At 37.4% G+C, this 16,215-nt stretch overlaps 1 protein-coding gene across 2 annotated transcripts in view; it reads left to right on the top strand.

Annotated features, from left to right (window-relative positions):
* col12a1b (collagen, type XII, alpha 1b) overlaps window positions 1–16,215 on the top strand; it is a 95,450-nt gene that overhangs the window by 51,646 nt on the left and 27,589 nt on the right. For both annotated transcript variants that reach the window (XM_088937317.1, XM_088937325.1), the window contains exons 33-48: window positions 292–431; window positions 1,930–2,059; window positions 3,665–3,807; window positions 5,340–5,469; window positions 5,826–5,968; window positions 6,579–6,708; window positions 7,170–7,289; window positions 8,088–8,234; window positions 8,534–8,650; window positions 12,332–12,484; window positions 13,245–13,319; window positions 14,190–14,329; window positions 14,498–14,621; window positions 15,097–15,240; window positions 15,661–15,825; window positions 16,050–16,088. In XM_088937317.1, the coding sequence (XP_088793443.1) occupies window positions 292–431; window positions 1,930–2,059; window positions 3,665–3,807; window positions 5,340–5,469; window positions 5,826–5,968; window positions 6,579–6,708; window positions 7,170–7,289; window positions 8,088–8,234; window positions 8,534–8,650; window positions 12,332–12,484; window positions 13,245–13,319; window positions 14,190–14,329; window positions 14,498–14,621; window positions 15,097–15,240; window positions 15,661–15,825; window positions 16,050–16,088 (2,040 nt within the window). The remainder of the gene's footprint in view (window positions 1–291; window positions 432–1,929; window positions 2,060–3,664; window positions 3,808–5,339; window positions 5,470–5,825; window positions 5,969–6,578; window positions 6,709–7,169; window positions 7,290–8,087; window positions 8,235–8,533; window positions 8,651–12,331; window positions 12,485–13,244; window positions 13,320–14,189; window positions 14,330–14,497; window positions 14,622–15,096; window positions 15,241–15,660; window positions 15,826–16,049; window positions 16,089–16,215) is intronic.

The raw sequence follows: 16,215 nt of genomic DNA, 5'->3' as shown, positions 1-16,215 counted from the left end.
AATTTAATTGAATGCACAGACTGACATGATTGTATCATGAGTGATTTGAAAGCTGGATATTTATATCTGTGCTTAACTGTCGAGCAGCATCATATAAATCATCATCATGATGTTTCTTTTAGTGGAGCAGCATGGTCCAATCTTACCCTCTACATTCAGTAAGGCAGTGGGTAGGACACGATCAGCGTGTTAAACTGCAGCTTGTTAAAACTGGTGGAGGTGGTGGTGGGAGGAGACTCAGCTGATTTAACAGGTTTCACAGAGCCGCCGTGACCCCCTGATGTGTTTCAGAGCCCCTTGGCGGAGTGAGGAACCTGCAGGTCACCGATCCCACTACAAGCACTCTGAACGTGCGGTGGGAGCCAGCCGAGGGCAGTGTGCGCCAGTACAGGATCCTGTACGTCCCAGCCGCTGGGGGAGCCGAGGACATAGTAAGACTCTCCTCTAGTGCCGAGCTTGTTCGCTAACTGTATTCCTAATAGCAGCACATCTGGCCACAGAGAAATCGGTCTAAAAAGGTTCCGCTAGTTCAGCTTCACGATTTACAAGTTAGCCACATCACCTTGATGGTAAAACCTTCGATTTTGTTAAGCAAGTCCTGTCAATCCTTATATACAGATTTGTATATAACTATTTCAGCATCTAAGATCAGAGGTTACTGATACACCTTGTTGCCCAGCATTTACATTTTCAGCATGAGCGTGTCAAGAGTGATGGGGCTTCCCTTTTTCGTTCAAAACTTATAATTTAACCCCAGGTTTAATCAATAGTTTCATCCTTCTTTGGACAAATGTGAATAATAATAAAAATAAGCTTGTTTAATAGGTGATAACAAAGACTGCTGCTAGCTGCCATCAGCACCAACACAACAAATAAGAAATCATGTCGAACTCCAACTGTAGGGCTCTGCCCATTGGCAGCAGCTTTATCATTCTGTAGCCTAATTTTGTCAAATATGTCAGACGTTAAGCGAGCTGTACGTGGTGAGAACCTGGATGGGAGACCTCCAGGGTTCCTTCTGCAAGTGCTGTTGGCGAATCTGTAGATACACTGTGCACTGGGTACACAGTTCTGTAGGAGGTGCCATCCTTCAGATGAGATGTTAAACCGAGGACCTGACCACTTGATCATTAAAGATCCCTTGGCACCTTTCAAACAATAGGGACTTTAACCCCAGTGTTTGTGCTAAATTCCATTTTGGGCTTGTACAAACTGGCCTCCCTGAAGTTTCCCCTTAATTCAGTTGGCAATTTCTCAGTCATCCATCATATCTGGTGTACAGTGAAGCTGCTGCCGCATAATGGCGGATGCATGTCATCTAGGTGGGAGCTGCAGTTCACTGGTGGATGAAGTGGTTTCTCTCCTGTGCTGTATGTAAGGCTCTCTGAGGTCTTTTGGAATGAAAAGTACATAACTGTATGTAACTAAGTGCCCCCTATCTTATGCTTCCTTCTTTCATTCCCCATGACTGGCAAATTCAGTAGAAGATACAGTAGTTCATCCCCAAAGATTACGTCCCTCCCACTCATATATAGTTTCAGGGTCGCAACATTATGTATTGTCAAAATAAAAGGGAAGAAAAACAAGGTTAGTGGCATGTGGGTATTGAATAAACGTTTTATGTGAAGCACAAAAATCCTTTACATGACAGTATGGATTAAGCTCGCTTTACAGTGCACCTTTTCAGAGCTTTCAGGTTCCGCTCAACATTGTGTCAAAATGAATGATGCAGCAGATTGCTTTGAAAAACAATTGTAAAGGAGTGTTCTTGCATGCCAGGTGTGCGGTATTCTGAGTACCTGTTTGAGATGTACAGTAAAGTAAAGTACAACCAACCTTCAAGCTTTCATTCTAACACCTGGCTTACAAATAATCCATTTGCTACCTCAAACTCGTATAAAGTTATTGTTTCTTCTGTCTTGTGAATAGGAGCAAGTATCAGGTGGCACCACATCCACTGTTCTGAGGAATCTTCTCCCCGACACAGTCTACAATGTGGCAGTAGTCCCTGTGTATGCCGAAGGGGAAGGCAAACGTCTCACGGAGTCTGGAAAGACATGTGAGTTCCTCATTTTAAACGAGCCAAGGAAAGGAACTTCGTGCCTGTCTTCTGTGGGTTTAGAGTTTGTCATTTAACCAGATTTTTATTGCATGTAGTCATGTCACGAGCGTGACTTCTTTTTCTATCCAAGAGAATATTTAATGCACAGATGAAAAAAGTAGCGTGTGCTCATTGCTCACACTGAAATAAATAATTCCAAATTGTATTTATCTTTAACCATATACTGTATCTTAATTTTGGTGAAAAGCACATCAAAGAGTCTCGTGTCTAGACTTAGTGTAGTCCATTTAAAGGGGGTCAGATGAGTAAGCTTGGTTTCCCACAGGAAAATTGGGCCTTGTTTCAAACAAAGCACTTGTAAAACATACTTGTGGTTTTGAAATTATTACCGTCAAGCTTTTTTATTAAAAGAGAACGCAGATAGCTTTAAAATAAACAACATGAAAGGAATAGTTTATCTCATTAACATTTTTCTGTTTCTAAAATTCTTTCATGTTCAATATCCCATTGTGTTTGCAGTATCTGATCCTTTGTGCCAATTAGTCCATCAAAGTCAGCTTCGAAATAGGTAGTATAATTGAAAGGAAATGACATCAGTGAGTCATTTTAGCTTACATTAACTACACACTTATAGTGCATTGATTTGTATTTTCCCACCATTATACTGTTATTGTAATGTAAATATGAATATAAGGAACAAATGATCAAATTATCTAAACTATGTATTTCAATTTAGAGTGCTTAATGTGCTTAAAATTATGACTTTATGAATGTAAGTTACTGCATTTGTCTTGAATTTATACATTTTTTTCACCTTAACATGCTGTAGGGCAATTTTCTACTTAAGAGCCTCATCTTTAAGAATTTAATAAGATCTGGTAATACACTTTAAATACTGGCAAAATTAATAAGCAGTATTGTGAAAAGTTACTTTCAAATGCATTAAAGTTACATTAAACTAATAAGAAGTAAATTGCTTGTACATTGCTTATAAATTGCTTATAGAAATGCCAGAAATTGCTTATACAGTGGTAATGTATTCCTTTTTAAAGTGACTATACACACTACACAAAATAGATCACAGGAACGTTTTATTAAATGTTTCTAAATTTTAATTTAAAAATATGATCACTTAAGAAAGCAAATTGTAACTGCTGTCCATTTCTTTTTAAAAGTAGCTTTCCCCAAGACTGCTAATACATCTGCTTCTGTTTTAATAACAAGGAAAGTTTTTTTTTTTAGAGAGAGGCATGTAAGTCATAAAATCACTTTATATCCTGTTAAATTTGCTTAGGTCATCTTTTTGGAAGTTTAAATATCCCCATCTTCACAAAATGCAAGATTGGTCTTTTCAAAACCAAGAACTTTTCTAATGAAATGAACTTTCATTTGTGTTTTTTGTGTTCTTTTTTTTTCTTGGCTGTAGAAGCAATGCCCTATTCCATTTGTCATTGTTTATTGGCCCTGTAAAAGTCCAATTGTCAACAGTAGAAGTCTCTCTTTAAACCTTCAGCTGGATGATAGTCAAGGTTATTAGTGGAAGCCTTAGAAATGAAGCATGAACTTGCGCTGTGCTCACAATGCTTTTGTCTCTGTTAACAGTGGAGCGGAGCCCACCAAGAAATATTCAAGTTTATAATCCAACTCCAAACAGCTTGAATGTGCGCTGGGAGCCTGCTTCAGGCCAAGTGCAGCAGTATCGTGTTGTCTACGCTCCCTTGAGTGGAACAAGGCCTTCTGAATATGTGAGTCAACAAGCTCATGAATGATCTAAAGCCCAAACTGAAAAGCAAGCACTTGGCATAAAAGCCAAGGAGCGCTTTGAAGTCGAGTTTTTAAGTCGAATTCAGATTTAACTTAAAAGTAAACTTGGTACTTTTTAATTGTTATCTTTTTTTTTTGCTGCACAGAAAATTTCCTAAACATTCATTGAACATTTAAAATGGTTTTGTTTAAACCGACTTTGACACATGTGAACTGTTTTCGCACAACAGAGGTTGGGGGGGATCTTTTCTGTTTATAGTGATGACTGTTAAATTAATTGGCTGTTTATTTGTGTGTGAGTCTGGATTAAATTCAAAATTAAATCTGAGTTGAATCACTTATTATATTCACAGTGGGAGAGATGCATATTTTAACCTTTGAAGAAGTGTCTGGGGTTGATCAGATGCTCTCATTTTATAAAAAATAAATAATTATCAAGACTTAATGTATCACAGCTGTGATATTAGTGTTAAAAGATAAGTAACATATTTTAATTATTTTAAACACAACCTCACTTCAATTAAAATGCCAGTGTTCCATCGTAGTATTTGTGTGCGGCAAAATACGTTGAAAACACACAAAAAGTAACAAGCTTCTTTATGTTTTCAAAATCACAGCCTTCTGAGTGTTTTCATTGAATGTTTGTCCTAAAGCAACAAGTAAGGTTTTTTTCTAAAAACTTCTGTGATAACGCACCTGTAATAATCTTGCATCAGAAATTAAGTACAGTACATGGCACTAATTGATTACATAAATTTAACTGAATTACATTATATAATCTAATTTATTTATTATTCTGAATTTTTAAAGCAGGCAAAGAGCAGGCAGTTTAATGTTATTACATTTCATTCTTTATATAATACATTTTATAGTTTAAACTGTACATCAACAGCAATCATTAAAGATATGGCACAGAATGAGATGCCTTATAATTCTGTGAAAAAAATGAATTATAAATATTTGTTGGTTTTCTCTTATTTTTGGAAAGGGCTCTTCATTACAGAAAACACATAATTATAGACCCAAATGATGGGTATACTCTAAGGCATACAATCATGCAAGTATTAATTAAATTAATTAACCAACCATAAACTCTAAATGTCATGTACTTTTATAATTTCATTCTAATTAAAATAAAATCCAGAAAATGTCCAAATGTTAGATATACATAAAAAATATTGGAAACATTGGGGCATTTGTATTTTTCTCTTAATATGGAATCTTATTAAAAACCTTTTTAATAAAGTATTAGTTTACTCAAAAAAAGATTAACAAAAAATGAGAACTGGTATACCTCCAGGTAGCACCTTTCATGAATCAGTTACCATGGCAATGACTCTCCGGGCGTTAAGAAAATTACAATACTTGGCCAGATGTCTTTTCGTGGTCATGGGAACAATTTTTAAAACTCATTTTACCCATCTCGCAAAAACCAAATCATCAAAAAGGGAACTATAATTTTAGGACATTGTTTTTTTTTTAATAACTCAAGCCATGAAATTGTGTTGCCTAGGTTCTTGTGCCAGGAAACACCAACAATGCAGTCATTGAACAGCTTATACCGGACACTCCTTATTCTGTTAGTGTCTTGGCCCTCTATGCTGATGGAGAAGGATCTCAAGTAACAGGACAGGGCACAACACGTAAGGAATTCTGCTTTTATTGCACATTTATTTTATGGCTGCGCAGGAATGTTTATAGGACATTTCTTAGGTTTCAGATTGTGGGGGGGTAATTTTTTTTTGTTATTAATGAAATACCAAAAGTCTTCTTGCTTTCCTCCCCCCCTTCTTCTCAGACTTGCTTTTTATCCAAGTGTTATAAATTGTACTTCAAATGAGCTTGCCCAAGATACCAAAACATCAGTATGACTGATGTAATACGGATTTTGGAGGCTTTGGTTATGTGGTGTGTCCAGCACATTCAGTATTGGATTTCTACATTTCAGACCTTCAGTACGGTCAATTTGATTTTCCTTTTCCTGTGCCATTATTTTAAGTGCCTCGCAGTGGACCAAGAAACCTCCGTGTCTTTGGGGCAACTACAGACACCCTCAGTGTCAGCTGGGATCATGCAGAGGGACTGGTCCTGCAGTACAGGATTTCCTATGCTCCCACTACTGGAGATCCCATTGAAGAATTTGTAAGCAGTCCTTTGATAATAGGGTTGCATTATACCATCACCTTCAAATTAATGAAGTGGGGTGGGGTGGGGGGACATCGTTTGGTTGAAATAAGCATTTGTTTATTTGTTTAAGGAAGCCAGTTTTTGTCGTAGCTATGTTTTCAGATCTTTTTTAAGAAGTTTTAACTTAGCTTTTGCTTTAATAAATCCGTGACTTCCCAGAGGTAACGCACTTCAGTGTGCGCAGCAGATAGAATGCATGACTGAATATGGAGACATTAAGCAGTCGCATAAGTTATTCGATGTTTACAACATTAGCTTGGGCCACAGACAAGATTTGTTCAGTGAAAATGTTCTATGGTGTTTAGAAAAAATGTTAGTGACCTTCCTGTGTGCATTAGTGAATTCCATCCTCGTTGACCAATGCCTGTGAATTGAAGAGAAAAAAACAGCGATCTTTGCAAAATCTTTGCAAATTTGGAACTGAAGGCGTGCTGTGAACGTGTCTTGTGATATGTGAATTGGAGTGTTTTCTTAGTGCAGACTGATTGAGAAAACCTAACTGAATATGTGTTAATGAAACTGATGAGCTCACTCATGCTCTTGAATCCCATTTTGCTTCCTGCAGACTGTTGTTCCTGGAAGAAGAAATAATGTCGTCCTACAGAACCTTCAGTCTGACACTCCGTACAGGATTAATGTGGTGGCTGTGTATGCTGATGGTCCTGGTGGCGAACTGACTGGAAACGGAAGGACAGGTAATAAGGCTTCAGTGGATAGTGTTGTCATTCTGGAACTATTTATTATCCTTCAGAGGAGCAACTGAATAATTAAATGTCCCATAGAGCTAGGTGTAGAATGCTGTATGTTCTTTCACTAGGCTTATCAGCCATGAGTTCAGGGTTGTGGAATTTTAAAAAAAGGGTCTTAATTAAGAATTAAAACAGGGTCTTCCTGTTTTAGCTGCTTAGTAAGTTTTCATTAAGGTGTCTTTGTGCAAGATGGTCGAAATGGGCTGTCCTTCAATGGTTTAAGCCACACTGCTATTCCTGCCCTGTCCAAGTAGGCCCTCTGCTTCCATTTCCACAGTAAAAACTGAAACACGCACATATCACAGCAAGTCGGTGTAAAGTTAGAAAACCAGGTGTTGAAATACAGCTGCGATTGACCACAACTGCTTTGTTAATCGAGACGGTGTGACTGTTTTTGAATCGCTCAGTGGGCCTGCTGGAGCCTCGCAATCTGCGCGTTTCGGACGAGTGGTACACTCGGTTCCGTGTGTCCTGGGACCCTGCTCCATTGCCCGTGTTGGGATACAAGCTCGTCTACCAGCCCACAGGTGAGGAAACAGGCGCATTCCTGCAATAAAGCATCCTGTCGGTAAAGGCCATCGGAAAGGCCAACGTTTTACTACCAGTGCTTAAAATAAAAATAATTTTGTTTTGATTATCTGTGTCCATGAATCTTCAAATTTTAAAAAAAGTCTCTTTCCTGTATTGTTATTCATTTTCAACACATTTCACATACCATCATTAAAGAGCAGAAAGATTAAGAGAACAAAAAACACCTTGAAAGGAAATCGTTTAGAATATTGTAGAGATACAGATACAAAAAAATCTCCAATCTCCAGTTCCCTTCTAGCTCTGTAGTCACATCTGTCCCGTCTCCTCTCCAAATCCATTCATCCTTCCCATCCAGAGTAACTCCCCTCCTCCCTTAGTTTATAGAGCTCCAAAGGGATTACATTTTATTACACATTGACACTAAGCAACAGTTCTGTTAACTTCACTTGTAAACACTCAGTAAGAGGTGGCCATAATTTAAAGAAAGATCTTTCGCTGCCCTTCAGAACTGCACTAAACATTTAAACTTTTTATTTTTAAAGGATTAGTTTTATGTAGAGTATTTCATGTCAAGAAATGGAATACTAGAATGGTTAAATAAAAATAAGTGAAAATTTGTGAACTCATTTTACATTAAAAGGATAGCCAAATGCTCAATTGCAAGTATTCCGAAAATTACCGTGAACATTGAAACACAGAAAGAAGATTAAATACTGGAGAAACACACAGCATCACCCAAGCGAGTGCTTTTGCTTGGTTTAAAACCCACTGTTTTGCCTCATTTTGAATTTCAGATCAGGATGAAACGATGGAGGTATTTGTTGGTGATGTCACTACCTACACATTGCATAACCTGCTCCCTGGCACCACATATGATCTCAAAGTCTACGCCCAGTACGATGGAGGAGCAAGTGGAGCCCTGATCGGACAAGGAACAACACGTACATGCCTCTGTGTTTTCTATTTTTTTTTCTTTGTTATACTCTTTTTGAATTTTAATAAATGCTATAGTTTTTATTAAATAGAATGAATATTGGAGGAACAACAGGGCAATGCACTGTGCTATGCTCTAAATGACATGTCAGATACTGACTTAAACCCATAACCCAAGAGAATCATTGCACTTTTATTTTACTTTCTCTATGGTTTTTATTTGGTCCCCCTTAAAAAGCTAAGTTCAATTATCAACTTTTTTTCATATGGTTGGTAAGACACCAATGTTCTCTGCCATTCCTTGTAGTGTATCTGAACGTCACTGATCTGACAACGTACCAGGTTGGTTTCGACAGTTTCTGCATCAAGTGGACGCCTCACAGATCAGCTACTTCTTACAGGATTAAACTGAATCCTCTGCATGGTAATTCTTTTAATCTCATTTTACTTTAAAACTGTCAGATACTATAGACATCTGCTTGTGCTGTATTGCTGCTTACAAAAGGAAAGGAACTAAAGGACTAAAGTGATTTATTTTGCAGAATGTGCAATCCAGAGGTGAGAAATCATGTTTTGTGTTTTGTCTCGCACTGTCTGACATGTTTAAGTTCACACATACAGTTTGAATGTTTTATTCAAAATCTACATGCTCAAACTGAAGACTTCTAAGGATAAGACAAGTTACAGCAAATCATAACTAAGTGCAGCAAAATTAAACAAAAAAGAAATCTGTTTTAAGTAATAATACCCACAAATACTTATTATCTGGCAGAAGCACCTTTGGCACCCATTACAGCCGAAAGTCTTATTGGGATAATGCTCTGCTAACTTTGCATACTGGCTTGGTGCACTGTTTGCCTGTTTTTCTTGACGGATTTGCTTATGGATAGCAGTCTTCGAGTCTTTTCATATATTTTCAATAGGATTCAAGTCCAGACTTCAGTTCGGCCACTGAAGGACATTCACTTATTCTTAAGCAACACCAGTGTGGTTTTGGTCTGGCATTATTCTGTTTAACTCTGAATTTTTGTTAGTTTTAGCTCTGAAGCAGGTTTTCGTTTAGGATTTGCCAGTACTTTGCTCCACCTACAGTATGTTCCCATCAGTCTCAACAAGCTTCTCAGTTGACTGAGTGCTGCATTTTGTTGGGTTTGCTTCAGATCTAACACTTTTCATTGTTCAGAAAGTTCCAGTTATTCTTGTCTGACCACAAAATCTTATGCCACATGTTTGCAGTATCATTTAGGTCCTTTGTTGCAAACCCCTTGTGGGTTTTGAGATGCTTTTTTCAAGTACCAAACAAGCCCCCTCTGTGGTTTATACTGTATCTATTTAGATAGTGTTTGGATATTTTCCACTTCTTAATGATTGGCTACACCATGCTCAAAGAGATATTAAGGTTCTGAAATATTTTTATACCCCTCTCCGGAACTGTGCCTTTCTATATCTTTATCCCTCAGTAGTTTTGAAAGCTCTTTGGTCTTGATGGTTGAATCCTTGCTTGAAATTCATTTCCTGAGTAATGGACCTTACAGGCACAGGAGCAGTTGTATGAAATCATCTGAACCACTGTTCCTGCACACAGGCAGATGCCACTCAAATAAATATGTGGCTTGTTCAAATAATTTTGTGCACCTGAATTCAGGTTTGTCTTAATAAAGTGTTTGAATACTTATGCAATCACATCTTTTCCAAATGTAATATTATTTACTTTTGTTTTGCTTTGAATTTGTGGGGGAGGTTATATATTAATCACCACATCAAGGCGTCATGACTTCAATCTTTAAAGCAGTATAATGTGAAAACTGTGCAAAGGGTCTAAATACTTTTGTAACACGCTGTGGTTAAGGGTCATTAATGTAATTAAGGGTTATTAAACATAACAACCTAAGAAGGCTTACAAATGAGAGCACACCATTTGGCAAATCTAGCCCGATAGTTAATTGAACTAATTGAACCTAAGATCTTATCCAGCTGTTTCTTAAAAGAAAGAGTATTGGCTTCGTCAGCATGTCTGTGTCACTTGGTCCACACTTGGTATACTATATATAATAGACCTTATATTTAAAAAAATAAAACAAGAAAAAAGACTATTTTATGTTGATTTTGCCTAGATATTCACGGCAGTGCTCAGATTCTTCTCCTATTGTTATTAAAAGGAATCTGTATAGTGTTTGGGTTTAGGGAATAATTTCAAAAAGAATAAAATATTCTTTCTCAGGTTAAAACCTTCAATGTTACTAACTGAAATTACTGTTTTGAATTTGCATTTTGCCTTTTATCCATCTGTTATATATTCTCACTTAGATTTAGAGTAACTGTATTGGAATTTTTAAAACTCTCCATGGTAGTCATTACAGAGGATATTCAGACAGCTTGCCAAATTAGCTCCGTTTTGTTAGTGTACTAATGCAGCTGTTGGAAGAATTACTCCCAGAAAGCAAATAGTCAAAAAGGGTAAAAAGTCCATTAATAATTCTGTGATTAACCATTATTGATTCAGTTGTGAAACATGTGCTGAAATGCTTTAGGAACTCAATGCATACTTTCACTGCCCTTATTAATTATGCAGGGATAACTGATGAGCTTGTTTGAGTCTCATATTATGTGAGGTTGTTAAACCTATAAAAACGTCACACCTAATATCCCCCTTTTGCACTACTAATTACCTCCTGAATAAGCTATGACAAAACAAGTGAAAACATACATGGTAGAAAAGGAACAAGTAATAGGTTTATTCCATGCTGAAAAGAGAAGAAATAAAACACAATGTTTTGGCCTGACACCCGAAGAAGGCCCCACGGCCGAAACGTTGTGTTTTCTTTCTTCTCTCTTCAGCATGGAATAAACCTATTACTTGTTCTTTTGCAGCCTATGCATGCTGATGCAGCTACCCCCCTGAACTACATAGTAGAAAATGTGTGCTTGTGAGCTTGCGTGTGCTAAGGTAGCATTTTCTGGTTTTAATCACAATGCATCAATGTTACAGTAAAAGAGAATGAATGCACACTAGAATCTTGCTTTGAAGAACAGTAAAAGACAAAGTCATCAGTGAATATTTATTCACTAGACAGCAGTCAACTCTGTCAGGGCTACCGTCTCCCAAGGAGAACCAAAAATAGACCTGGATGTGGTCATCCACTAGTAACACTGAGACATTCTTCTTGTCTGCAACAGCTATGGCTATTCAGACAGTAGGCCATCATGACAGACCTACAGTATGAACATCTTTTCAGAGTGACCATTGCCAGGCTTCTCTGAAGATGATTATGGTTGACCACCTTGATACTGGCAGAGGGTAGTGTTTTCTCTTGAATCCCATTTCTGTGTTTGGCTTGGCAATTGTAGAAAGAGTTACTGGAATGTGTGTGCAGGAATAATATTGTTGGGGTGGCAGCAGAGTGAGTGTTTAAGCCAAGTTCAAGAAGGCAGGCTGATGTTGTCAATGTTAGCCTTCCAGCCCAGCTTTGCGCCAAACACAAATTCAGACCTGTGATTGACCTGTTTCTTACAACAGCTCCAACATCAAGATTATCCCTCAAGCGTTAATACAACAATGCCCCTTCCTGCATGGAAAGAGTAACTAAAAACTACTTCAACTGTGTAGCTGGATCATAATTCTGTCGAGCAAATGGAACAAGCAGGATATCAGTATACATCAGAACATGCAGTGACATCTCTTTAGTGTGGTCAGGTTCTGACAGCCTTTGCCAAGCAGTTTTTACGCCTGTGTTACTTTTAATAATGGACGAATCTGGTATTTATCACTCCTACAGGGATGCCTGATTTGATTGCACCAATACTATGAATGTGTTTCAGTCATGTTAAGAACTTTAAAATGGAAAGTGTTTGCAGCATTGATGTTTTATCTGGACTGTAGTGTAACAACATTCTCTATCACTGTTCGGTCTAATAATATATAATTTACCATACAGTAATGGTAGTTAATACATTTCTGCATGCTTACTTAAAAATAGATAGATTGATATCATGAAAGCTAAATGTGCTGTATTAAATTAAAATTACTTTGATAAATTCAGTGAAGAGCATCAATTTAGGACTTTCCATTTCTGCTAACCTTTATTTTTCTTCCTTTTAATTTTAGCCTCTAGCAGTGGCCAGCAAGAAGTGACTGTAGGTGGAGGAGAGACAACATACTGTTTCAGTGGCCTCTCTCCTGATGCCTTATACAATGCCACAGTCTTTGCCCAGACACCCAACCTTGAAGGACCTGGAGTTAGCGTGAAAGAACGAACCTGTGAGTATTGACCTACAGGTGTCCTTGGTGCTAAAATCATGAGAAACCAAGGAAACGGAAGACTCTCTGTGCAATTAGTACTGGCCATGTATCTTGGCACAGTAATATATTTACTGTAATATATATTTAATATATTTACCTTGACATTATAAACAGCATTATACCAGAACTATATTAACTTACAGCACTAATTAGACCAATACAAGTCTGAAGAATCTAGACCTTTCCAGTGTAAAACACCAAACAGCACAGCTATAATTCACTACTTATATTGTAAGTGACAGGGGTTACCATTTATTTCCAACGTAAACTGTCCTAGGGATTATATGTTACTTTAAGACAGAACCTCGCATTTCTTATCTTTTCTCTGTAGGAAAGGTCTTCATTCTCGATAAGACTTAAATCTCAGATGCTACTTTTTTCTGTATTTAATTATAGAATTTGAGAAATCATTGATTAGAAGGAAAAAGACAAAATTCCTATTGGTTAACAATTAGTTAGAAAGTGCTTCTCCATAGACAGTTGATTATACACACTTTCTTTTTTTATATTACTGTTCTGTTCTAGTTTGTTCTTTGTGTGTCCGGACTGTGAGTAACTCTTTTAGTGCACCCCTCACTGTACTGATTGTATTGTATTATTATTATTATTGTATCATTCGTTACACTGTGGCTGTGTTGTCTGTATAAAGCTGCTGTTGCACTGCAATTTCCCTCACGGGATCAATAAAGTATCTATCTATCTATATATATTCTCACAGTGGTTAAACCGACTGAGGCTCCAACTCTGCCCCCGACCCCACCTCCTCCTCCCACCATCCCTCCAGCTTGGGAAGGTGAGTAAACAAAACCCATAAAGGCACATTTGTGACCCAAGGTTTAGAAATCTGCTTTTGTCATTGACTCTCAACAGCCTGTAAGCAAATGGTCCTAAATTAGTTCATGATGTGACATGAAAAATCTGTATTCTAGTATTTGCTACGTACCTGTAGTGCATGCGACAAGAATACTTTAAAAAATACCATTTGGTAAATATATTTTCTAACCATACAGCCGGGTAGAAAACACCCTGTGTGTGACAAAATAGCAATGATCCAAGATAAAACTCACATGCTTTTGAAACCCTGCAATTGAAGTGGTCAAGTCTGATATACAGTAGGTCAGATTAATATCCAGTTGACTGCATGAGGTGACCAGGCCCACAAATTCCTGTCTCGGTACATTAAGAAAGCTACATTTACTTAGCCATGGAGACTACATGTACTGTATGTTAGACTTGAAGGTGTTTCTACAAGAAGTATTTATACTATTTCTGTGCCAAGTGCAATAATGGGTTCTCTCAAAAGAAATTATTTTTCCTTGTGTGTTATAGGTTAACGTGCCTCAGCATATGTTAACATACACTGGAGATCACAAACAAAATGTTGTGCACTGTTCAGCAAGCATCCCCCAAGTTTTTTTTCTGTTTCCCGAGCAAAATCTATTAAAATGCTTTTATTTTCTAGACCTTCTGGTCTCCAAATGTTGTTTCTGAGCAATTCTGATCAATTAAACTGATAAATGCGGAGCATAGCGTGGGTTTGCTTGTGAACAACAAGAGGCTGGGGAGTGCTGTGTGTAATTATCATGGCTTTGTTAATGTAACTGCTCAGCCCAAGCCAGCTGTGCCATCTTTTTTTGTGAATTTGGTTGTTGTTCTGCTCTAGTTTGCAAAGGTGCCAAGGCCGATCTTGTGTTCTTGATTGATGGATCATGGAGTATTGGTGATGACAACTTCAATAAAGTCCTGCAGTTTGTTTTCAATACCATTGGAGCCTTTGATGTGATCAGCCCAGATGGAATGCAGGTGTGTGTCTCTGTTCAGGCGTGGGAGGAGGGAGAATCTGTCTTCTACTCTGCTTATAAAACAATATGGTGCAACTTAAAAGAGCATTAAAGTGCACCAGACATACTAATGATTGGTATTTTCAATGGAATTGTCTCAACTCACACTTTGCTTAACCTCTCTACACAGGTTTCCTTCGTGCAGTACAGTGATGATGCAAAGACTGAATTTAAACTCAACACTTATAATAACAAGGGAATGGTTTTGTCAGCCCTTCAGCTTGTCCGTTACAGAGGAGGCAATACCAGAACAGGTACAACACTTGCTAATTACTTCTGTTTCACGGTAACTAAAAATATTGTCAAAAGGACAATCTCATTTAAGCTTTATATGTTTTCTTACCACTGATGAATATTTAGAAGATCTTGGGTTAATGTCTTAAAAATATTTTCAGAATTAGTCAAATTGAAATATTTTTATTCAATTAAGACATTTTGGCTTGAAATCTGATTCAGTCCCACTTTTGCTTTTATTTTGCACACAGTGCAAACCTCACTCAATCATTGGACTTGTGCTACATTATTTTGGATAAAACAAAAACAGTGGTAGACCTGTGAAAAGAAAAGCAAGTGCAACAGTATGAAATTAAAAGTGTCCACCTATACAAGATATTATAGCTAGAAGTATTGACCTTTTCCTGACTTTATCCTATTCCCTTTTCAAAATTCACAGCTTTAATTTTATTTCATTTTTAAACCTGAGACTTTTGCTTTCATTTCGCTCCTTAGGTGTAGCTCTGAAATACATTGCTGAGAAGGTTCTAACTCCAGAGAATGGAATGAGAAAGAATGTACCAAAGGTGCTAGTCGTCGTCACAGATGGCCGCTCCCAAGATGAAGTTAAGAAGACTGCCCCTGCATTACAGCATGCAGGTAAGTAGAAAAAGTACTTCCTGGAAATATTAAAGAGAATATTTAGTAGAAAAAAGTACATACAATTAAGAAGAGTCTTTGAAAGCTATGAAACAGCTTTTCACATTTTATTTTTATAGCCTTCACTTTTACCAAGAATAGGAATGCGTTCCTTGAATTGGTTGTTTTCAATTGAGTAGTAATTGTTTGGCAATGAGACGGATCCTTTTAGCACGCACAGAGGGTGCAACGGAATCTCACTGATGTTCCCAACTGGCACTGATTTTTAGTCTCGAAAACAGGTGTCTGTGGATGACTTGTATATTCTTCACATTCGTAAGACTTCGTACGGACAAAATGGATGTTCAGATGTAGAAAATTAACTAAATAAAAATGATACTGCTTCCACATTTAAGTGAAATGCGTGTGTTCTCACTACAGGGTACAGTGTTTTCGTTATTGGTGTTGCGGATGTGGATTATGCAGAGTTACAGAACATCGGTAGTAAGCCAAGTGACCGTCACGTCTTCGTGGTGGATGACTTTGACGCCTTTGAGAAGATTCAGGATAATCTTATTACTTTCATCTGTGAGACGGCAACCTCAAGTAAGCTCTCTTTTTCATACGTCGAGTAAGGTTTTGCCCTTTTGATATGATGTTATCCATATGCAGTTTTGGTGCAAACTATGCCATTTAGAACAGCCAGCTCTTAAATCTAAACATATTTGTATTGTAGGTACCTGCAAAACAAAAACTACTTTCATAACCAGCTTAAAATTGTTTCTTTGTTTACATTTTGAAAACAAAACATGCGTTTCTTGATTTTTCAGCTTGTCCTTTGATATATCTCAATGGATACACCTCACCCGGTAAGACTATTACTTCTTATTAATCATCTCAAGTGTGGAGTGTAACAGTGTAGCTGTCATTATGAGCGAGTTTTGGTTTTGGGCTATAATAGCACAACTGTCATTATAATAGAGTTTTGGTTGGTTG

The sequence above is a fragment of the Atractosteus spatula genome, chromosome 2, assembly GCF_055471065.1.
Source record: "Atractosteus spatula isolate fAtrSpa1 chromosome 2, fAtrSpa1.hap1, whole genome shotgun sequence".
In the NCBI taxonomy this organism is placed as follows: Eukaryota; Metazoa; Chordata; class Actinopteri; order Semionotiformes; family Lepisosteidae; genus Atractosteus; species Atractosteus spatula.
Note: the sequence above shows the minus strand (reverse complement) of the source record. Positions and strands in the feature narration are given on the sequence as shown.